This window comes from Sturnira hondurensis, unplaced genomic scaffold (assembly GCF_014824575.4).
Source record: "Sturnira hondurensis isolate 20B ecotype Veracruz unplaced genomic scaffold, ASM1482457v3 Scaffold0000780, whole genome shotgun sequence".
In the NCBI taxonomy this organism is placed as follows: domain Eukaryota; kingdom Metazoa; phylum Chordata; class Mammalia; order Chiroptera; family Phyllostomidae; genus Sturnira; species Sturnira hondurensis.
Genome location: NW_028073411.1, coordinates 16,491,565 through 16,510,667, shown reverse-complemented (window position 1 = coordinate 16,510,667; position 19,103 = coordinate 16,491,565). Strand labels below are relative to the sequence as shown.

Genomic DNA, 19,103 nt, shown 5'->3' with positions numbered 1-19,103 from the left:
ACTGGACACCTGCCTCTAAGATGTGCCAGGCACTATTCTTTCTCTTAAGATGGTAACATTGTAAAATATCGGAAGAGTTCACTTACATAGCCCACATCTGGTCGGTAACAAGTGTAAGCGCCCAAAATACTGTGCAACGTGTCATGGTATGGGCCGCCCTGAAAGGAGCAACACAGCAAAAGGACACATGCAAGAGTCGAGTTAGTGCCCAGGACGGACCCGGCTGCTGCCACCACACCCACTGCACACAGAGGAGGAGCTGGTTGCCAAGCAGCTCTACAGGGACTGCGGGACTTACCCGATGACCCACCACCCCAGTGAGCCCGGGAGTCTGCAACTCCATCTACCAACCTGCTCTGAAAGAGCTGGTGGGTCAGGTATGAGCACCTCGCTAGAAACATACCCTTCACTTGGCTCTTGCTGCACAACTGTATCTATCTCCTTCGGATGCCAACGGGTGACCGGGGCCCCAGGGTTCTCCTGTCCAAAGCAGATCAGTGCTAACTGCTGTCCTGACTCCGCCTCCCAGTGGTGCCCCTCCCCCCCTCCCTGTCTCTGCCTGGCTTCTGGGTTTCAATGCGATGGTTTAGGAAATACACTCTAAATCCTAAGCCCCAACAGTTTCCATTTATCCTGAACCTCCCCCCAGCTCCCCCACCCCTCCAGATTCCCGCTGGTCCCTGTGACTCCTTCTCAAAATGTGGCTGCTGCCATTGCTTTCTCTCGGGGAGCACAGAGAAACCAGAAGTGTCTCACAGGGACATCGGCGTGTCTGAAGACACCTGAAGGGCTGGCTCGGTGCCACACGCTGACCGCCCATGCCTTCCACAAGCCTGCAGTCAGCAGGGAACACAGAGCATGCTTGGACTGTGGCTGGGAGGAAGCCACCATACAGGGGACTGCACGTGGCTCACAGAATGCCATGGCCCAAACCATTATTCTGACACAGGAGCAAGAGACACTTCCAGAACCTTCCAGAACACAGAGGAACAAAGAAGCACAGCAAGAAGAGGGTAAAAGAGAACAGTCAGGGCTAGAGGGAGACAGAAGGGGGGTGGGAGGGGCCTCGGGGGCAGCCCCAAACGCCCACCTGAGGCGGGACTAGTGACCTCATGGACTGTTACCAAGTAACACCTGGCCCAAGGCCAAAAGAGAGATCAAGGGTGCTGCACGGAACTTAGAGCTAAATGTCTCCAACCCCACAGAGCTCCCACCACGGTGCCAGTGTCCTTCGAGCTCGGGCACCACGTGCCCTTTCCTTGGTGAAGAGGCGGTAGCAGGAGACGACACGCCTTCCTTAAATGCCCGCAGTAAGTCTAGACGGCTCGTGTCTCCCCGCTCTCCACCCCCCACCCTGGTTTTTTCGTATCGCACACCGATGCAATCTGGAACCATGGGAACCACGGATGGAAGGAGACTCGCCCAAAGGCGCCCAGAGGGAAAGAGAAAAGCCACTTGTCCCAGACCCCCTCGGAAGAGGACTCCAAGCCGCTGCTCCTCTTTACACACAAGATAACCCACCCAGTGACTCCCAAAGTCGACGCGGCTGTGCTCCAAGGGGCGCTCCACGAGCACGTCTGGGTCACGGGTGTGGGTGAGGCTGGACCACGGCTTCCGCAGGGCACTGCCCACCCCCAGGACCCAGTCCCTGTGACCTGACAGCCCTTCGAGGCCAAAGCTCCGCCCCTACACCGTCCTCCAGAGCAGGACAGCCCACAGCTGGCTCCCAGCCCGCACACGGAGCAGCCGGTGAGCAAGGAGTGGCCGAAGGGGGGACGGCAGGGTCTCTGTCCCCTCTGCTAGCGAGGTCCTCCCTCAAAAGGAAGGGGGTTTGCCGGCCCCTCAGTGGTCTGATGCTTCCATTCTAGTCCTTCTGCCTAGAGTGTCCTTCCCTTCGCTGGCAGACTGCCATTCAAGCCTGGTCCAAGGTGCGGCCTCAGAGCCGCTGGCCCAGGCCCACCACTCCTGACCCTGTCCCTGACCCTCCCCACAGCGAACCACTAGGGGGCGAGCCTCCTCCCTTCCGCGCTGTCACAGTGTGTGGCTCATCCACGGCTGTGCAGAGCCCACGTGTCCAACTCTCCACCTCCTGCCTCACCCTAGGTGGCGGGTCGCTGGTTTGTCCTCACTTATTCCACTGCCCTTCCTAGTGCTGTCAGGTCTGGAGCTAGAAACGGGGGAGTGGCCCAATCCGACAGGGACTCCAGGGTCACTCTGGAGGCAGTGAGCTGACTGGACCAAGGAGGAAGTCAGGAGAGATGCGTGGAGGCCAGGTGCAGCGACCCACAAAACATGGGACTCTGAGTTAAATAAAGGCAGTGGGAGCAGAGAAGAGGCACATTTGGGAATATTTAGGGCGGAGCTGGCCGAAGCCGCTGTGCGTGGGACACGGGAGGGCCGAATAGGACACCAGTGAACGTCTGCTGACACCCTGCTCCAGCCACTCCAAAACCGGCTGTTGGCGGCCCTAAGCGTGGCACTGCCTATGGGGGAAGCCTCCCCAGAGAGGACACTTGGTTCTGTCTCCCGGCTGCTTTCATGGTGGGCCTGCTGGTGGACCTGCTCAGATACCCCACAGGCTGCCAAGGATTCCCTCTGCCCGCCGACCGGAGCACAGGGAGACGGCCCTCCAAGGGTGTGGTCCTGGCCGCAGAGGCTGCTTCCAGGGCCGCACTGACAAGCGGGGTGCACACGGGGCCTCATCGGGCCCTAGAGAGGCTGCTGGTGCACCCACTTGCCCACTCCGAGAGGGCGGAGCTGCCTTCGGGGCAGAAACGCGGCTGCAGTGAGTGTTTGTGGGGGGACTAGCTACTCCTGTTTTCGAAAGTCTCCACGAAGCAACGTGAGACGCCCCCTCCACTCCTCCCCGCGAAAACCCGAGCGCTTTCCCAACCTGGTGACGAAGGTACGCAGTCTGACATCTGTGACTATTAGGCAAACATACTTGAAAGTAACAAATCAACCACCTACTTGCTGGAAGATGCAGAGGTTAGGGAATGTTCTGGAAATGTCCAGTTTAATAAGCTCCAGGCTGGCTTCTCTGTCCGCAGCTGAAAACCCAGCATCTATGAAAAGATGGAGAGTTGTCAGGCCCCTGAGAGGCAGCACGCAGCGCCGTTCAAAAGCTCGACGGTTTTACGGCAGTGAGCCAGGAAAGTTCTTCTGACAGACACAGACCGAACTATCACTCAAGCCAAGGGTCTGCAGAGCTTCCTACTTGAAGTGCCAATGTCAGGTGCTCTCCCTCTGGGGAGCAACCCACGCCATCCCCTTTCCCTTCTTCTCCCCGGCCCCCACTTCCTTCACCATGGGCAAGGGGCAGCTAGCAGCTTGTCCCAGGCTAAGACCCTGAAGCTGTCCCCAAACCCCCTTTCTCCGACTTCCCAGTAGCAAAGGTGGCCTGGCCTAGCCTCTGCTGTTGATCCTTCTGTGCTCAGCCCTTCCTTGTTTACTGTCTCCAGCTTCAATAAACCTACCCTCACAGTGACCAAAAAAAAAAGAGCAAAGCTCGTACTGCACCACCTAACACTAGAGCCTCGTCAGGCGTTCCTGGAGCCTAACCGCCCCTCACCGCCCCCACCCTTCTCCACTGGGCAGCAGGAGCATGGAGGCCAAGGCAGGGAACACGCGCCGCAGCTCGAGGGCCAGCACAAAAAGCACTCGTTGTTCGGTCGGGAACGCACTGCTGTGAGTGCAGGCCCCGTGACTGGTGTGGCCATGGGACACGCACCCCTGTCCTCTGGCTAACAAGTTTGCATGAGCAACCTGGGCTGTGTCTTCTGGACTTTTGGCCCCAGGCAGATGGTATTTTAAAACATCAGTAAAAACGATACTACTTAGTCCTGGCCGGGTGGCTCAGTTAGTTGGAGCATCACCCTGTGCACTGGAGGGTCGGGGGTTTGATTCCAGGTCAGGGCCCATGCCTGGGTTGCGGCCAGTCGGAGCACGTATGGGAGACAACTAAGTGACGTTTCTCTCTTTCTTTCTCCCTTTCCCACTCTCTAAAAATAAATAAATAAAACATTTTTTTTGTTTTTTTTTTTAGAACTTGTTTGCTCTTTTTTTTTAAAGATTTTATTTATTTATCTTTAGAGGGTAAGGGAAGGAGAGAGGGAGAGAAACATCAATGTGTGGCTGCCTTTCACATGTCCCCCACTGGGAACTGGCCCGCAACCCAGGCATGCACCCCAACGGGGAATCAAACCGCAATCCCCTGGTTCGCAGGCCTGCACCCAATCCACTGAGCCACACCAGCCAGGGCTGCTCTTTAAAAAAAAAAAAAAAACCTTCCCCGTGAAGCTTTTAGTAACTCTGCAGCCAGCGCAACCTCGGTTAAGCACCTCTTCCTTGTTAGGTGACGGTGCACAACCGCTGAGCAGTGGGCCGCAGCCGCAGCGGCGCTCGTACCTTCACTCTCTGACTCAGGGCCACCTGCGCTGAAGGACCGCCACCTCTCCTTGGCTCGGGCAAGGCAGATGTCGAAGAGCTCTGGAAGAAAAGCCCTGGCTGAGCACCACGTGCACAGGTGGACACGCTTCCTCAAAATACTGGGGGACACGCCGCTGCCTCTTGGGGACACTTAGTGCCCAACCACCGACCGCGCCCTCATTGAAGCCACTCAACACCGCCCCCGCCCGCCCCGCTCAGCCGGAGGAGCCCGCTGTCTGCAGGCCTCACCACACACAGAGGAAGCACCAGCGCCGCAGTGCCCGGCCTCTCCTCCCACCACGCTGCCCGCCCAGCAACGGTGGTGACTGCTGTGCGAGTCCTTGGGGTAAGACCACGAGGGTCCCGCTGCCACATCTGACCCAGGGCGAACAGACCGACGCCACCAAGGATGACCTCCTTACTGGAGGGAGAGGCCAGCAGAAAGCCCGTCTACTCCCATGGCACTGGAAGGGGGCGGGCACAGCGAGAACTGGCAGAGACTCCAAAACAAGAGGAACCGTTGTGGCCGAGAAGTATCAGATAGGTCTCCCTCACATCCCCCCAAATCACCCCCACATTCGCACGCTCAAAGACTTCGCCATCACACACAGGCCTCCGCACCCCACTCTCTTATGGAGAACGACCCACACAGACCGGCAGGCCCCCCGCCGGGTCTCCAGTGCCTCCGGCTCCGGGGCTCTGTGGCTTCCCAGCCACCTGACATCCCGGACCACTACTGACCATGAAGACTTCAACTGCAGCTCCCCAGGGAAACTTTCGTCACTTTCCTTTCCCAGCACTACTTTTGGAAAATACGGCAGAGCACACCTGCCTTCCAGGCAGTGCACGCTATTTTATTAAACTGAAAGCCAAATTCCCTCGTGCCCCTACAAGCGAAAGCTGGATTAACGACCTTCCGGCCTCATGAAGACCCGGCTCACAGTCTGTGCTTGTCTGCACACAGAAGACGGCACAACTGGACCACAACTTCCTGTCACTATCATCACCCAGGAGGCAGCACGTATCCTAATGCCAATGCTGCTGAGGGTGGAGCCACCAGCTGCAGGGTCTGGGGGCCTCTCACCGCTCTTGGCCTCCAGGACAAGGGCTCAGCCCCGACCATTCTGGTAGGAGAGGAAGGAAAACAAGCGTGGGGCCTGACGCCTGGAAGCTCCTTCCCAAATGCACTGTGTGACAGCTACCACACAGACGCTGCTGCCTCGGGGTGAAAGCGCAGCAAGAGCCAGAGCGCTGGAGTACCCCACTGCTGAGCTTGCTGGGGCGGGGGTGTCAGAACAGGGGACACCTTCCTCCCAGGCCCCTGGGAGGGGGACAGTAAGGGTACAATCGGGTGACTTTCAGTAGTTCCCAGGTGCAGACCCACAAAAGAGCACAGCTCAGGCCTCAGAGCCCACAGGACCGCTAGCACTGAGGCCCTGGCTCGGCCCCTCAGCCTTTCTCAGGATGCTCAACACTCTCAGCAGGAGAAGAAGGCCACAATACCTGTTGTCCACGTTCAACGTTCATCCTGTTCAACACACAGGTGAGGAACCTAACACGACACCTGGCCTCAACACCTGGACTTCACAGCCACCTGTATTCTTACACTGGCTCACAGACACAGTAGGACTAAGATTCTGCAGGATCCAGGAAGGCGGCATCCATCCACCCACTCGCTCATCCATTCGCTCATTCAACAAACACTTCCTGAGGGCCAGCCACACGCAGAGAGCCACGCGGGGCCCCAGGACAGAGTGGACCGCACAACAGGGGAGGCCCAGCTTCCCGAGTGCTGATAATAATGCAGGCAACGGACATCCAGCAGCTGATCATACAAGAAAAGTGCCCCTTAGAGAAAACAAGGCAGTACCAGGATTGAAACAAATTCTCAAGATATGTGACTGATCACCTGGGATTGAGTCACGAGCTGTTTAGCCTAGTCTATCAATCATGCGGTCCACAGAAGACTTTAATTTAAATGAAACCATGCAGGCATTGGTGAGGACCCACAGTTAAGTGTGCGTGTGCATGCACACATATTCACACACTCCTGTGTGACACGCAGCTGGCTCAGTTAGAGTTGTTGACAGTTTAAGAAACTTTCAAAAACAAGAACTGGAATAACTGATCAGCCATTTCTCCAACCTCTACTTCTGGGGTTGCTTTTAAAACCCATGCATCTGCACACATTACATGGCATGCTTCTCCTCAAGTACGGACGCTCAGTTTTCGGCAGGCATGGACCAGCCACAAGCGGAGCTTTGACGAGCTCACTCTCAACACAGGCCAGTCACCACCCAGCCAACCAGCTGGTGGTGCTCGAGGCGGAACAGGCTGATGGGCCCAGCAGCCACCACGGGGTGGAAACCATGATGGTGTGAACCCAGTGCCCACAGAAGTTGCTGCTCAATCTGTTTTAAACTCAGGGTCTTCCACCACCAACTCCATTGACTCCAAAAGCACTTACTGGGTACAAATAACATGAAGACGACAAGGAAGGCGCCTCCTTCCCCCGCAGACAGGGAGGAAAAAAGCACAAAGCAATAGCTACCTGTGACTTAGCACTTGGTCACAGCCTGTGAGCCCCTGGCCTGGTTCTCACCAGGGCATGGTGCTGGGCACAGAGCGGGAGCGAGCAGGGCACACGGGCGGAGGACAGGCACACGCAGACAGAATGCACGCACATGGCAAGACAGACAGCCCGCCCTAGCAAAGGTGAGTCCGGACCTCACCTCCCTGCCGACACTTGAGCTGCCAGAACCTCAAGCACCCAGTCGAGTGTGCTGTGTTGACCCCCTGGAGGTGCTTACACATAAGATCCCTGGGGGAAAAAGGCTGCAAAAAGCCAACAACGCCCTGAACATGGCCGCACCTCTCCTCCCTTCCCGTCTCATCCCGATCAAGGCTTGCTTTCTCCAGAGCTCAGAGAAGAGATCTAACAAACGCCGCCCACTGATGCTGTGACATCACACCCACAGGTGCTGCCAGGGCTCTTCTGGGAAGCTGGAAGGTGTCGGAGAGAAGGCTAGCAGCCGCTCTGAGCCACCAGGTAAATGAGGTGCTAGGAGTGAGCCCAGGCCCTCCAACGGTCCCCGCTCTGGGAAGACACAGTCGTCTGGCCTCTCAAGAGTCACAGCTGCATGGCATTACTTTCCTTTCTTCCTACCAGGGCAGACAGGACAGAAGATGCCCCAGGACCCATGGGGGGGGCCATTCCCCAAGCCTACGATCATGCAAGCACTCACCATGGGTGATGTTCAGCTCGTTGCCGATGGCCAAGCTCCAGACTTTGCCTCTCACGCTGGGAGGGATCCCCTGCCACCACAGATCTCGCACTTTCCTCGAGCACCACCTGGGCACAAAGGAAGCATGCGGTTGGGAGTTTGTTGTCGCTGAAGAAGCATCTGCCCAAGTGCCCAGCCCCAAACCACAGGAGCAGGGTGTACACAGGAGTACAGTGAAGCCCCAGCCCACAGGGGGCCCACAGGGGGCTGACAGTCCAACATTCCAGAGACCAGGAGATCAATGACTAGCCCCACTGGGCGCCTACAGCAACAGGCACGTCAAGGACACTGCCCGAGCAGAGAAGGTGCCACCAACCAGAAGGGCTCAGGGCTCGATCCTGGAGCTGAGTCCCCAGCAATGGGCAGCGGTTTAAGCAGATGAAGGCAGGGAAGGACTTGGAGCACAAGGCTCAGCCACAGAAACCGACCCCACTGCTGCAGGAGCTGCTAATAGCTGTGGGGCGGGAGAGGCCTGCGCTGCAGGCACAGGCGCAGGGCAGCCACCTTGCTCCCCCCTGCACAGAGGGAGCACTCAGACAGCTGCCCCACTAGAATGGCAGCAGCGAACTCTGCAAACTCAGAACGCTCTCAGCTGCCAAAGCTGTGAAGGTCTGCTGCGCATGGCGACTCACGCTGCCCCCAGACGGGCACGGAGGTGCTGGAGGCTCCTGGCGCTCCTCAACGCTGCCCGGTGTGGAGACACGGCCGAGGCTGCAGAGCAGGTCTGCACCCGACAGCGACCCTGCGCTTCTCTGGGACCCCGAGGAGAGCCCCCTCCTCTCCGGCACGGAGCGTGGGGAAGCCCCCTGGAGGGCTGTTGTGGGTGGAGGTCAGCGACTGACACCCAGGGGCACGGCCCGGGGCCTGACACCCAGCTGGCATGCTGTGCGGAAGCTGCTGACGGGTACAGCATCTGGACTACACTGAGCACTGTCAGCGTGGGGGGGACAGGGGTGGGTTCTACAGCCACACAGGGGGGTGGCCCGGGGCCTCTGAAGACCTCAACTCTTGTCACTGGGTCCCACCGGAGAACAAGACTGTTTCCTGACTGCACCCAGCCTGCCCAATAAAGGCACTGCCTGGAGAAGCTCGCTCCAGGAAAAGCTGGACTTCCTAGTAGACACCCTCGACAAGGCCATCTGACCCCCGCAATGAGGCTGAGTGACCCGGGGTAAGTGCCAGGGGGGAGGCCGCCCCGTCCTGCCAGGTGGTTCAAGCTGGAAGGGACAAGTGCAGAAGGGAGACTGGCACCCACACTCCAGCGGCACTTGCGGTCCCCACAGTGCCTTATGCGTCCGGAACCACAGGGAGAAGCGGTCTACAGCGTCCCTCGGCTACAAGGATGACAGCAGCTGCCAGACTCTGCTGGGCACTGGCCCCCGGGGCCGCCCTCAGACAGAGGACGACGGAAGCAGCGTACCCAGGGACTCTCCCCAGTCTCCGGGACAGAAAGTCTTCCCCACGAAGACAATCTGAAAGAACGAAGAGCTAGCAGAGGAGTTCCAGGGCCAGGGCACTGCGGGCGCAGGAAGGCAACGTGCAAAGGCCCTGTGGCTCCCCGTGACAGGGCCCCAGCAGAGGGAAGGAGAAGGAAAAGGTGAGGCCCCAGGGGAGGGAAGGAGTCCAAACTCTACACCGTCACAGGCCTGGGTGTTAAGAGACCGCTCTGGCTGCTGGGCAGATGAGGTAAAGAGGGCAGGGAGCTGTCACAGGACAGGTAAGGCCCAGTGGAACCTGAGCCATGGCAGGGGAGCTGACTCTAGGTCATGTCATCAGAGGCAGTGCTAGGACCCACAAGCAGCCCAGCCGCCCACTCCGCAACACTTACACGGTCTCCCAGTGGGGCAGGACCTCATTGTTCCACGTGAGGGCTGCATTCCCGATGCTCTCTTCCAGCCTGCACCTCTCCTCCAGCTGCTTCTTCCTCCGCCGGGCTTCCTTCAGCTCTGGGGACCCCAGTGGGAAACAAGAAGGAAACGCCCATTAACAGGGCTCCACCGACTCCGAGCCAGATGGCTTTCCTCGAAGTCCTGCAGCATGGACTCCCAGAGAAGGCACTGATGGCGGGTGTGGGAGCCCCCTGGGACACGCTTCTGCCGCGAGGGGTCTAGAGCGCCGGGGCGCTCTCCATCTCTGAGTAGACCGGTGCAGTGTGTCATTCCTACAGAAAGGTATCGGAATAACATGCGACCCATCACCAAGGAGACAGACCCACAACTGCCACCTCAGTCCAACACCAGGCCTTATCCACCCCCAGCAGCCCCTCCCACTCCCGTCCGGCCCCGCCCAGCACCAGCCGTGGCCTCGCCTCCCCTCCCCCAGCACGAGCACAGGAGTGGGAATGGCAGCTCCGAGAAACACCGTACATTTAATCCACATACACTTTCTTGTATTTTTTATTGCAGTAAAATACACAGAACATAAAATTTTAACCATTTTAAGTACACAATTTGTGGCATTAAGCGCCTTCACAACGTCACACAACCAACACCAACATCACCTCCAGAATGTTCTCCTCCTCCCAAAGTGACACTGCACCGACTGAGCTCTAACTCCCCACTGCCGCCTCCCCCGCTGGGCAACCACCATCCTACCCTCCATCTCTGCGATTCTGCCTACTCTCAGGACCCCACGGAAGTGAGGTCACACACTGTTTGTCCTTCGCAACCAGCGTACCTCACTGAGCCGATACAATGTCCTCAAGGTCCACCCATGTTAAGGCATGTTCCAGAATTTCCTTACTTTTTTTGTGAAGATTTTATTTATTTTTAGAGAGAGGGGAAGGGAGGGAGAAAAAGAGGGAGAGAAACATCAATGTGAGACACTGATGGGCTGCCTCTCACACGCCCCCAAGAGGGACCTGCCCAGCAACCCAAGGCCTGTGCCCTGACTGGGAATTGAACCTGCAACCTTTCGGTTCACAGGCCAGTACTCAATCTGCACCAGACAGGGCAAGAATTCCCTTACTCTTTAAGGCTGGGTTAATATTCTACTGTATGAAAAGACACATTGTGTTTATCACATATTCTTTTTATACATCCTAAAATCACAGGATGTTGCAAGGGATTTTTCAAATCCCATCACATCTTACAAATAAGGCAAACAGCCCAGAGGGAGAGAGATTTACCTATCACTACAGGCTGAGGCTTTCTCAAATCCAGTATTTTTCCCCTAAACCCGTGATTTTCAACCTTTTTCATCTCATGGCACACATAAACTAGTGACTAAATTTCTGTGACACACCAGAAAAGGTATTTTTGGCCGATCTGATGCAAAGTATGACACGACTGTGACCCACTCATACCAGATGCTCGCGCTGTGCCGGCCACCGCAGCGCCTGCACCCGACGGAGCTGTTGGGGGTCACGTGCCATGAACGCGCTTGCAGCCGCGGGCGAGAGCCGCCGCCCCGGACGGCCCACTCTCCAGTGAGAGCTCCACACGTTCCCTCAAGCACAGTTACCAGGAATGGTGTTGGCAGAAGCACGCACTTTTGGTAGAAAACTATAAATTTCAAAACACTAAAGCATTCAACACAGTTCAGGTTCTAGGGCTCCAGATGGGAAGGAGGAAATACCCAGAAAGACACAGAATCTCGGGCTGCCTTGCATCACCGAGCTCGTGTGGCGAACACCATTACCTCGTTTCTTGGCCTGAACCACCATCTCTTCATATTGCTGTCTGTGTCTCTGGGCTTCCTCGGCTGGCTTCGCAGGGAGGTTTCTTGATAGAAAATAAATGATTTTTGCTGTTACGAATATCAAATAAAATCGTTTGAAAAACAAAACTTGAAGCATTATTTACTAAAAAACTTGGAAAGCCCGAAGACCAAAAACTAAATACATTAAGATGACGAGGACTCTTTCATAAACTAAAACTACTTTCTTACAAAAGCAAATGGGCTCATTGTGAGAAACTTGAAATAAAAAGATTAGAAAGAAGAAAGTAACAACTGCCCACAATTCCATATAGAGATAAACACTTCAGATGCTTTCCACCTGCTTCCACGGAAACCCTGAGGGGCCGCAGACCACTGACAGCGGCCGGCAGCACCGGGGGCGGGACCCCAGGCACGAGGACCATCGCTCTGTTTCCCATTTTGTTTGTCTGCTTGCTTATTTCTAACCCTCGCTCAAGGGTTTGTTTCTACTGATTTTGGAGAGAGGAAGGGGGAGAGAGAAACATCAGTCAGCTGCCCCTGTACGTGCCCCGCCCGGGGATCGAACCCGCCACCTTTTGGTGCCCGGGATGCACTCCGACAGAGCCAGCGGGTCAGAGCCAGGTCATCGGCAGCTTCCGTTTTTACCCACAAATGTGCACCTTAGTTCTAAGCACATGCATGTGAAGGGCAACGACACACCCTAAAAAATAAAATGCGTGCTCCCTTTCAGAACTGTGTCGTCCATCAACCAGAGGGACTTGCTAAGAACACCAGTTCCTGCAGACCCCAAACCACCCAGCTGCCTGGTCCAGGCACTGCTCCTTCTGCAATCCTGGGCTGTCTCCCAAACACCCAGGCCCCACCCAGTACGCTGCTGGTGTCTGCTTTCAGTTATAAGCCAGTCCGTCATTTTTAAGAGCTACTTCAGTATTCTTAAATGCTAAACTAAAATGAAAAATAGGAAATAAAGAGCAGCTTGGCATTTTCAATGAGTGCTACAGCTTACTCTTCTTCCCTCTAACTCTCTCCTAACGAAAGCTGACTCATTAGCAAGGCGCACTCACCCCCGAGCACACACCCTGCAGCCCCCAAGACTCACGCTGGTCTGTCCTCCAGGATGAGTGCGGTGGTGGACAGCGGCTCGAAATCGAGGTTCTTCCTCACATTCTGCTTCGGGGAGGGTGGCTTGTGAGGTGGTCCCGCCTTGTCTTCATATTCCTAAGACAAAGGAACCAGGGTGAACTCCAGGCCAGACCAACGCTGATAGAATGAAGCCCTTCCGAAAGCAGAGAATTTTTTTGTTGTGAAGTCCTTTAAGGTGATTTCGAGAATCATGGGCTGAAAATATCTCTTGCTATTCAAAAGCAAGAAATGCCCAGGAAAGGGGCCGGATAGCTCTGCGTTCAGGCCCTCACGTGCGGTGCGAGGACAGCAGACTTCCCACGCTGGTGGGGAAGTTACCAAGGACCTTTCTGTCCCAGCTGCCCGAGGGGCTTCCTGAGGGCCCACAGGCACTGCCTCGGGTCTCCTGTGCGTCTCCTGGGGCAGGGCTGTGTTTTCTGGTCACTTTCGGTTTTAACGGATCACTATAGCAGCCACTGGGGACCTCAGAGCCAGACCAAGAGCCGATGCTGGCAGTCAGCTGGCCCTTGGTCCCGTCTCACACACCCCACCTCCCCGACCTCTAACCCACATCCTGAATCCCATTCGAAGGACATTTGTTAGCTCTCTAAATCTTTACTGAAATGAGAAATGGTTTACAATTTTTTTGCATGAGAATGATGAAAGCTGTTTCATTTTCTTAAAGCAGAAGCATAAAAAAAGAAATCTTGAACCTCTGTGTATGAAATCCTCCTTGAGTTGTTATATAAATAACCACGCCACGCCCTGGAAACGTAAAAGCTGCCCCTCTACCACCCACCGGATCGCACAAGCTCAGTCCCACCTGCTGACCCACACTCCAAGTGCTCCACCAGCTGGTGCCGGAGTCCGGCTTCTGAAACTGAGGGTGTGAGCATGTGTGCACCCTCAGCCCTCTGTAAATTTTAAAAAACCACAACTTTCTTGTTGTCTATTACAGACCAGGCTTTGGAACCTTCCCTGGGACAAGGCAGTCTAGGTGGAAGACAGGCAAACACGTATAGCTCACCAAAGTCAGAAATAACCATTCCAGACACAACAGAGGGCGCACCGTGAGAGGAAAGTAACTAATTGCTAAATGAATTTTACTGACAACGGCTGCCAAGGGGGGACTATTGGTAAGATTATTTGGCAAGCAATTATTCTCAGCCAGAAAAGCCTATGGAGGCTTCCGCAGCAGCAAGAAAACGATCCCCAAACAGGCAGGTGATGGGAGGGCGCGCCCCACGGAGCGGGGCTGGGGCGGTTTCTGCCCTTCTGGGTGTGCGACTCTGCGCGTCTGGGCACAGCCGACCCTGACTTCCCGGCGCTCCACCAGAGGGCTACCACGACCTCCACTGACCGAACACAGGTGGCAAATGCCCTTTCCCGCTGAGTCAAACCTCCAAGCACCTCCGAGTGCCAGGTGCACAACTGCAACTCCGCCAGCCATCAGGAAGCTTCAGACCTAGCGCCTGTATGTCAAAATCTTGAATTTTGCAAGAAACGCACCCTAAGTTGTGTGCTGAAAAGGAGTACAGGCCTGTAGTGTCCCGCAAGAATCAGTAATAAACTCCCCACGCAGTGCGGTCCACTCACCGCCAACCTTGGTCTAGTGAACTGTACTTTCAGGCCCGAAGGTTCTGGCGCACAGGTGGGACGTCTGGAATCCAGACGCCCGTTTCCACGTGCTTCTGCGTGCGTTACACGTGCCGCCGTCCCACTGTGTGTCCGTAACAAGCTCTATGGCAAGGTCAGCCCACTTTACATGTGTGGCAGCTGACTGCTCTCAAGGACACGGCCAGCGGGGTGACCTGAGGGAGCAGGATGGGGAGAGGTTGCTAAGGCCACCACCAGCACAGCCCCTGGCACAGAGAAATGCCACCCTGGTTTCTGGGGGCCACGCCCTTCTCCCCATCAGACCTGACAACTGTCTGGGGCAGAAAAGATGCTCTGGGGCCAGATACCAGTCAGGAGCCCGGTGAGGCCCGCAAACAGCACGCACAGGAAAAGGAGCGGGGAAGTGCATTGAAGGCCCGACTCAGGACAGCACAATGCGCTGTCTGCGGCTGGAGCTCGGGAGCCCTGGACTAACAGGCGGCAGCAGTCAAGGGGGTCAGACACCCTGAATACAACTCCCCCCAGCCAGCCTCTGAGAGAGAAGCTGCCACCGTCCCCATGTCACAGATGGAACGGCCTAGAGGTGAAAATGACTCACGCCTCTGGGGAACTGGGATCAGAAGCCCAGCACCCGGCTCTGCAGCCAAGCTTCTCCAGGATGGCCACTCTCCAATGTGGTCTATAGTACTGAATGTGGCACATGTGCTCACATTTTAATCACACAGAGCATCATACGATGTTTAAAAAGCAGAGGCTGCCTGGCCTGGAAACCCCAGGGAAAGCCCCTCCCAAGTTCGAGGCAGCATTTCAGAGTGTGAGTGGCACCGGAAGTTGTTGCAGGTCCTGCTCCAAAGCCAGTTCTCCCAGAGCTACCTAGAAGTCAACAGCGAGCTCAGTTTCCAGTCCAGACAAACCCACTTCAGAACCAAGACAAGGACCATTCCCTCTGAAGACCCTGGAGGAACAGGCATCTGGGAAAGACGCAGGGCCAGCATGTGACTTGGCAAGGCTGGGACTCTGGACGAAATCTGAGCCCCAAGTTCTGGCTCTGGGCCTCGGGCAAATCCCTCTGCTTCCAGCTGGGCCTCAGCTTCCTCACTGCAAAGTGGGAGCCACCGTGAGGGCCCTATGGTGACGAGAGGACAGGCGTCAATGACCACCCGCCTAGGTCGGGCAGACCCTGAACGGGAAAGACCCGCAACAACTAGGTCACCCGCCTAGGTCTTTTACGAGAACAAAGAGGAGAGCGGGCTCTCGCCTGATGGGGAAAGCGCATTCCTGGCAGCCAGGGCTGTGTGTGCGGCATGCAAGACTGGTGAGTGCCGAAGGGACACCCCGCCCGCCACCAGGCTGGCCCGGAGAAGTCCCCTGGCTTCTGGGAAAGCTGCCTCAGCCAGAAGCGGGCAGGGGCACCACTGGAAACCCAGCCTTGCGTCTCTGACTCAGCTGCGCGCAGTGTCAGAATGAGCCTCTTAGAGGAACTCCTGGGGGTTCTGGGGGTTCTGGGGGCGGGTCGGCGATCAAGCATGGCGGGCAATCCCCTGTGGCACCTCGGAGAAGATGGCATGGGCTAGTGTCCAAGACAACCCAGCGCCAGTGCACAGCCTGCAGGGGAAGCGCTGGGGGAGGGCAGCCGGCCTGCGTCTGAACCCTCACCGCCCAGGGGGCCTGCAGCCTGACCTAGAGCACGTTCCCCCACCCTCCCGAGCCTGTTTCTTCACCTGTTAAGTGGGAAGACTGAATGAGAATAGATCGGTGCAGACACGTGGCCATGGCAGTGCCCAGACAATGACAGGGAGCATTAATCACTGTCCTTGCATTACTACACAATTGCTTTTCACAGCCTTTCCCATTATGCGCACTTAATGGGGCTGAAGACTTGACGAGGGGGAAGTCCCAGAACACTGCGGCCAGTTTCACACTGACATTTCTACCAAGCGGCTCTGGAGTGAGACCCGCTCTGTTTTACCATCTTCAGTGGGGAGAGGGGCCTGTGCAGGCCTTACAAATGCCCAGCTTCCGGAAAGATGCCCAGGGGACCACTGAGGCTTGACCTCAGAACCTGAGGGGTCCTCAGGCTTCAATGCTCCCATCCCCCCACAGGCACTGTTCTCCCAGAAAGCGTTCTCTAAGCGGCTGAAGTGTGGGCGCCAGGGAAACGGACTCTCAGGAGGCCTTTCCTACCGGGCACACTTCTCACAAACCCCCTAAACACCAAAGTTACAATGTGGACAGACGGGGGTCATGCACTCCAACCGAACCGCGGGTTTTAGCAAGCCCGGCCACTCTCTCCAAATCCCACCTCCTTGATCCAGAGCGCTGTCTGATCATCAGAAAGGTGATCCTCCGCCAGGATCACCAACAAGGCCTCGCTGGCCTCCAAGAGGGATGCCTGGCCCAGACTGACCTGAATCTGAAGACAGGATGCGATCGAATTCTGGGTCGTAAGAATTAGGATCGAAGGGTGCACTGGCCCTACCTTTCACAATTTTGAACCACACCCGTTAAAACGGAACCCTTTTAGAACATTCTATGGAATCAGAGACAAAAAGCAAGGCAAGGAGGAGCAAAGCACACTGCGTGGCCCCAAGCAGGCTCAACCTGCAGGAACAGACGAACCTGACACCCATGCACCCGGCGTACCCGCGGCAGAGTCTCAGGCCGGTGAGGGACTACAGACCCCTAGCAGTGTCGCGGATGGCCTGCCCCACTCACCATGAACACCGTGGACTCAGAGGCGCGTGGTTGGTGGCTCCATGCCCGGGCGGGCGAGCAGGCAGCTCAGGCGGCAGCGGGGCCTCGGGGCGGCGGCGAGCTCGGCAGGCGGGGGCGGCAGTCTGCTCAATCGCGCGCAGATGCTGCGTAGCCAGCCGATCTGCGCGCTCCGGGTCGGCCCGTCAGGCCTGGCTCGCGAGGACCCTGGGCTCTGGGGGCCGCGCAGGGGCGGGGCTGTTAGAGCCAGGTTTCCCAGTCCCACCAGGTCCGGAGGCCAGTGGCTCCACCCTCCACTCGGCTCAGAGCTGTGCGCATTTGGCGTGGTCTCCGCACAGACCTCTGGCTGGAGGAGGACGTTCCTACGGGGAGGCAGCGAGCGCCGAATGCCGGCGGCACACTGCAAAGCTTGGCTTTGTTCGCCACTTAAGAAAGAGAAAGGTGCATCTCTGAGATGCACTCCCACAAGCGACTAATGCTGGTAACCTGGGGTAGTGGGGCGGTCAGGAGCAATTTTTATCTTCCTCGACCCTCCTGTGGGTCATTGTTTTCTACAGTAAGATTAACTCAATCAGAACGTCAGAGACACACAAAAATGCACACTGACAGAGATCTGATGGCTGACTGCTCATCAAAACTGACAGCGCGCTTCAAATGAGAGCATTCACTGTTTGTGAATTACTTCTCCATTGTAAAAATGTTTAAAATATGTGCAACTATTTCTGGCTCGCCCACAGGTCCAATGTTGGAGGACTGAAGGAACTCAGTCTGAGACAACACGAGACCCTCCCCTGTGACAGAAATTCACAAGTCTCCAGACCTGGGCTACACTCAGCTGATCTCTGGATAAACAGCATTACCAAATCACCACCAGAAACTCCTTACTCAGGTGAAGCCTATGCTGTCCACAGGCTATAATCAGAGACATGGAGAAACAGGGGGTCTCCTAAATCACTCGAGAAAGGGTGGCATTTGTCTTGTCTAGTTCAACATACACCTCCCACACTCCTGCCTGCCCAAGAGAAATAAAAGATACATCCACCAAAAGACCTGCAGGCAAATACTCCTAGAAGCATTACTCCTAAGGGCGCAACACCTAAGACGAGGCGAACGCTGCTGCTGCTGCCGCCTGAAGAACAGACGCACGGTGTGGACACGAAGGGGGAGCAGTGCGCTGTGGACGCACATGGCTGCCGCTGAGGCACCACGCGAAGTGGAAGGCCTAGATGGAAGACGCTGTGTGTGGGACCATTTATGTGGAATTTCTCGCAAAGACAGAGCTCTGGTGAGAAAGCAAGTTAGTGTCTGCCTGGAGCTGGAGGTAGAGCGGAGCTGCTGCAAACAGGCAGGAGGGGACGCTTCCAAGGGGTGAACGCGCTCTAAAGCCAGGCCGTAGTGACAGGCACGTGACTGCATAAGTGCATAAAAAGTCACTGCACAGGGACGACGAGTGCATTTCATGGTGTCGTAACTGTGCTTCGATGAAGCTGTTCTTAAGAAGTAATGGGGTATAAATGGGGGGGCAGGGTAGTGGGGGTGAAAATGGAGACAGCTGTGCTTGAACAGCAATACAAAAAGTAATGGGGTGCTTTTTGTCTGACATCTTCTCAAGACAGCCGTGGAGGCAGCCGCCCAAGAACAAGAAGATGGGGGAAGTCAGCCAAGACAGATGAAAGGCCAGTGAACAAACCTGGGGGTGAGGTCAAAAAAGAAGTGGTCCCGAAGCAAAGTTCAGGACAAGCTCAGGAACCCAGGCCGCTCTGTGCAGAAGTGCCCGGCTCCCAGCACGCAACCCCGGTTGCTGTCTGCAAGGTTCCGGGGTCGGGGCAACCCTTCGGGGCTCCTTAGAAAATGACCTGCTCGGTTCCCTTCAAAGCACAGAGCTCAAGGAGTAAGCACCCGAACCAAGGGGGGCGGGGTGTCCCAGTTGCTGGTGAAGATGCATGAACAACGGATCCCACCAGCTGTCCATTTTGAAAAATAAGGCCATATTTTAAAAAAGTAATGGGATAAAAGTGGAGAGGTTGATTCTGACTGGAAGGATTAAAGAAAACCTTGTCAAGAAAAACTGTTCAAAACTTGGAAATAAAACAGGACAGTAGCAGGAGAGCGTCCTTTCGGGCCACACCTGGGGATTTTCAGCATGCCCGCCGGAGTCCACGTGGTCCTCTAGGGAGGCGCGAGCCCAGAAACTGCGAAGGAACATACCACTTACGGGTTTATGTCCAACAGAAAAGAAGAGCGCAGAGATTTTTCCCCCGAGTAGGTCGTTGATTTCAA

The 19,103-nt window shown here is 56.2% G+C and overlaps 1 protein-coding gene across 7 annotated transcripts in view; it reads right to left on the bottom strand.

Moving 5' to 3' along the window:
• Positions 1–19,103, bottom strand: part of TBC1D14 (TBC1 domain family member 14) — an 81,772-nt gene that overhangs the window by 13,177 nt on the left and 49,492 nt on the right. For 4 of the 7 annotated variants that reach the window (XM_037046197.1, XM_037046190.1, XM_037046226.1 and 1 more), the window contains 7 exons: positions 12,472–12,590; positions 11,352–11,434; positions 9,541–9,658; positions 7,674–7,780; positions 4,408–4,488; positions 2,971–3,065; positions 87–158 (listed from right to left, as the gene is read on the bottom strand). In XM_037046197.1, coding sequence (XP_036902092.1) covers positions 87–158; positions 2,971–3,065; positions 4,408–4,488; positions 7,674–7,780; positions 9,541–9,658; positions 11,352–11,434; positions 12,472–12,590 — 675 coding nt within the window. Of the gene's footprint in view, positions 1–86; positions 159–2,970; positions 3,066–4,407; positions 4,489–7,673; positions 7,781–9,540; positions 9,659–11,351; positions 11,435–12,471; positions 12,591–16,826; positions 16,931–19,103 lie in introns of those variants that run through there. The other 3 variants (XM_037046218.1, XM_037046202.1, XM_037046198.1) reach the window with 3 other exon arrangements.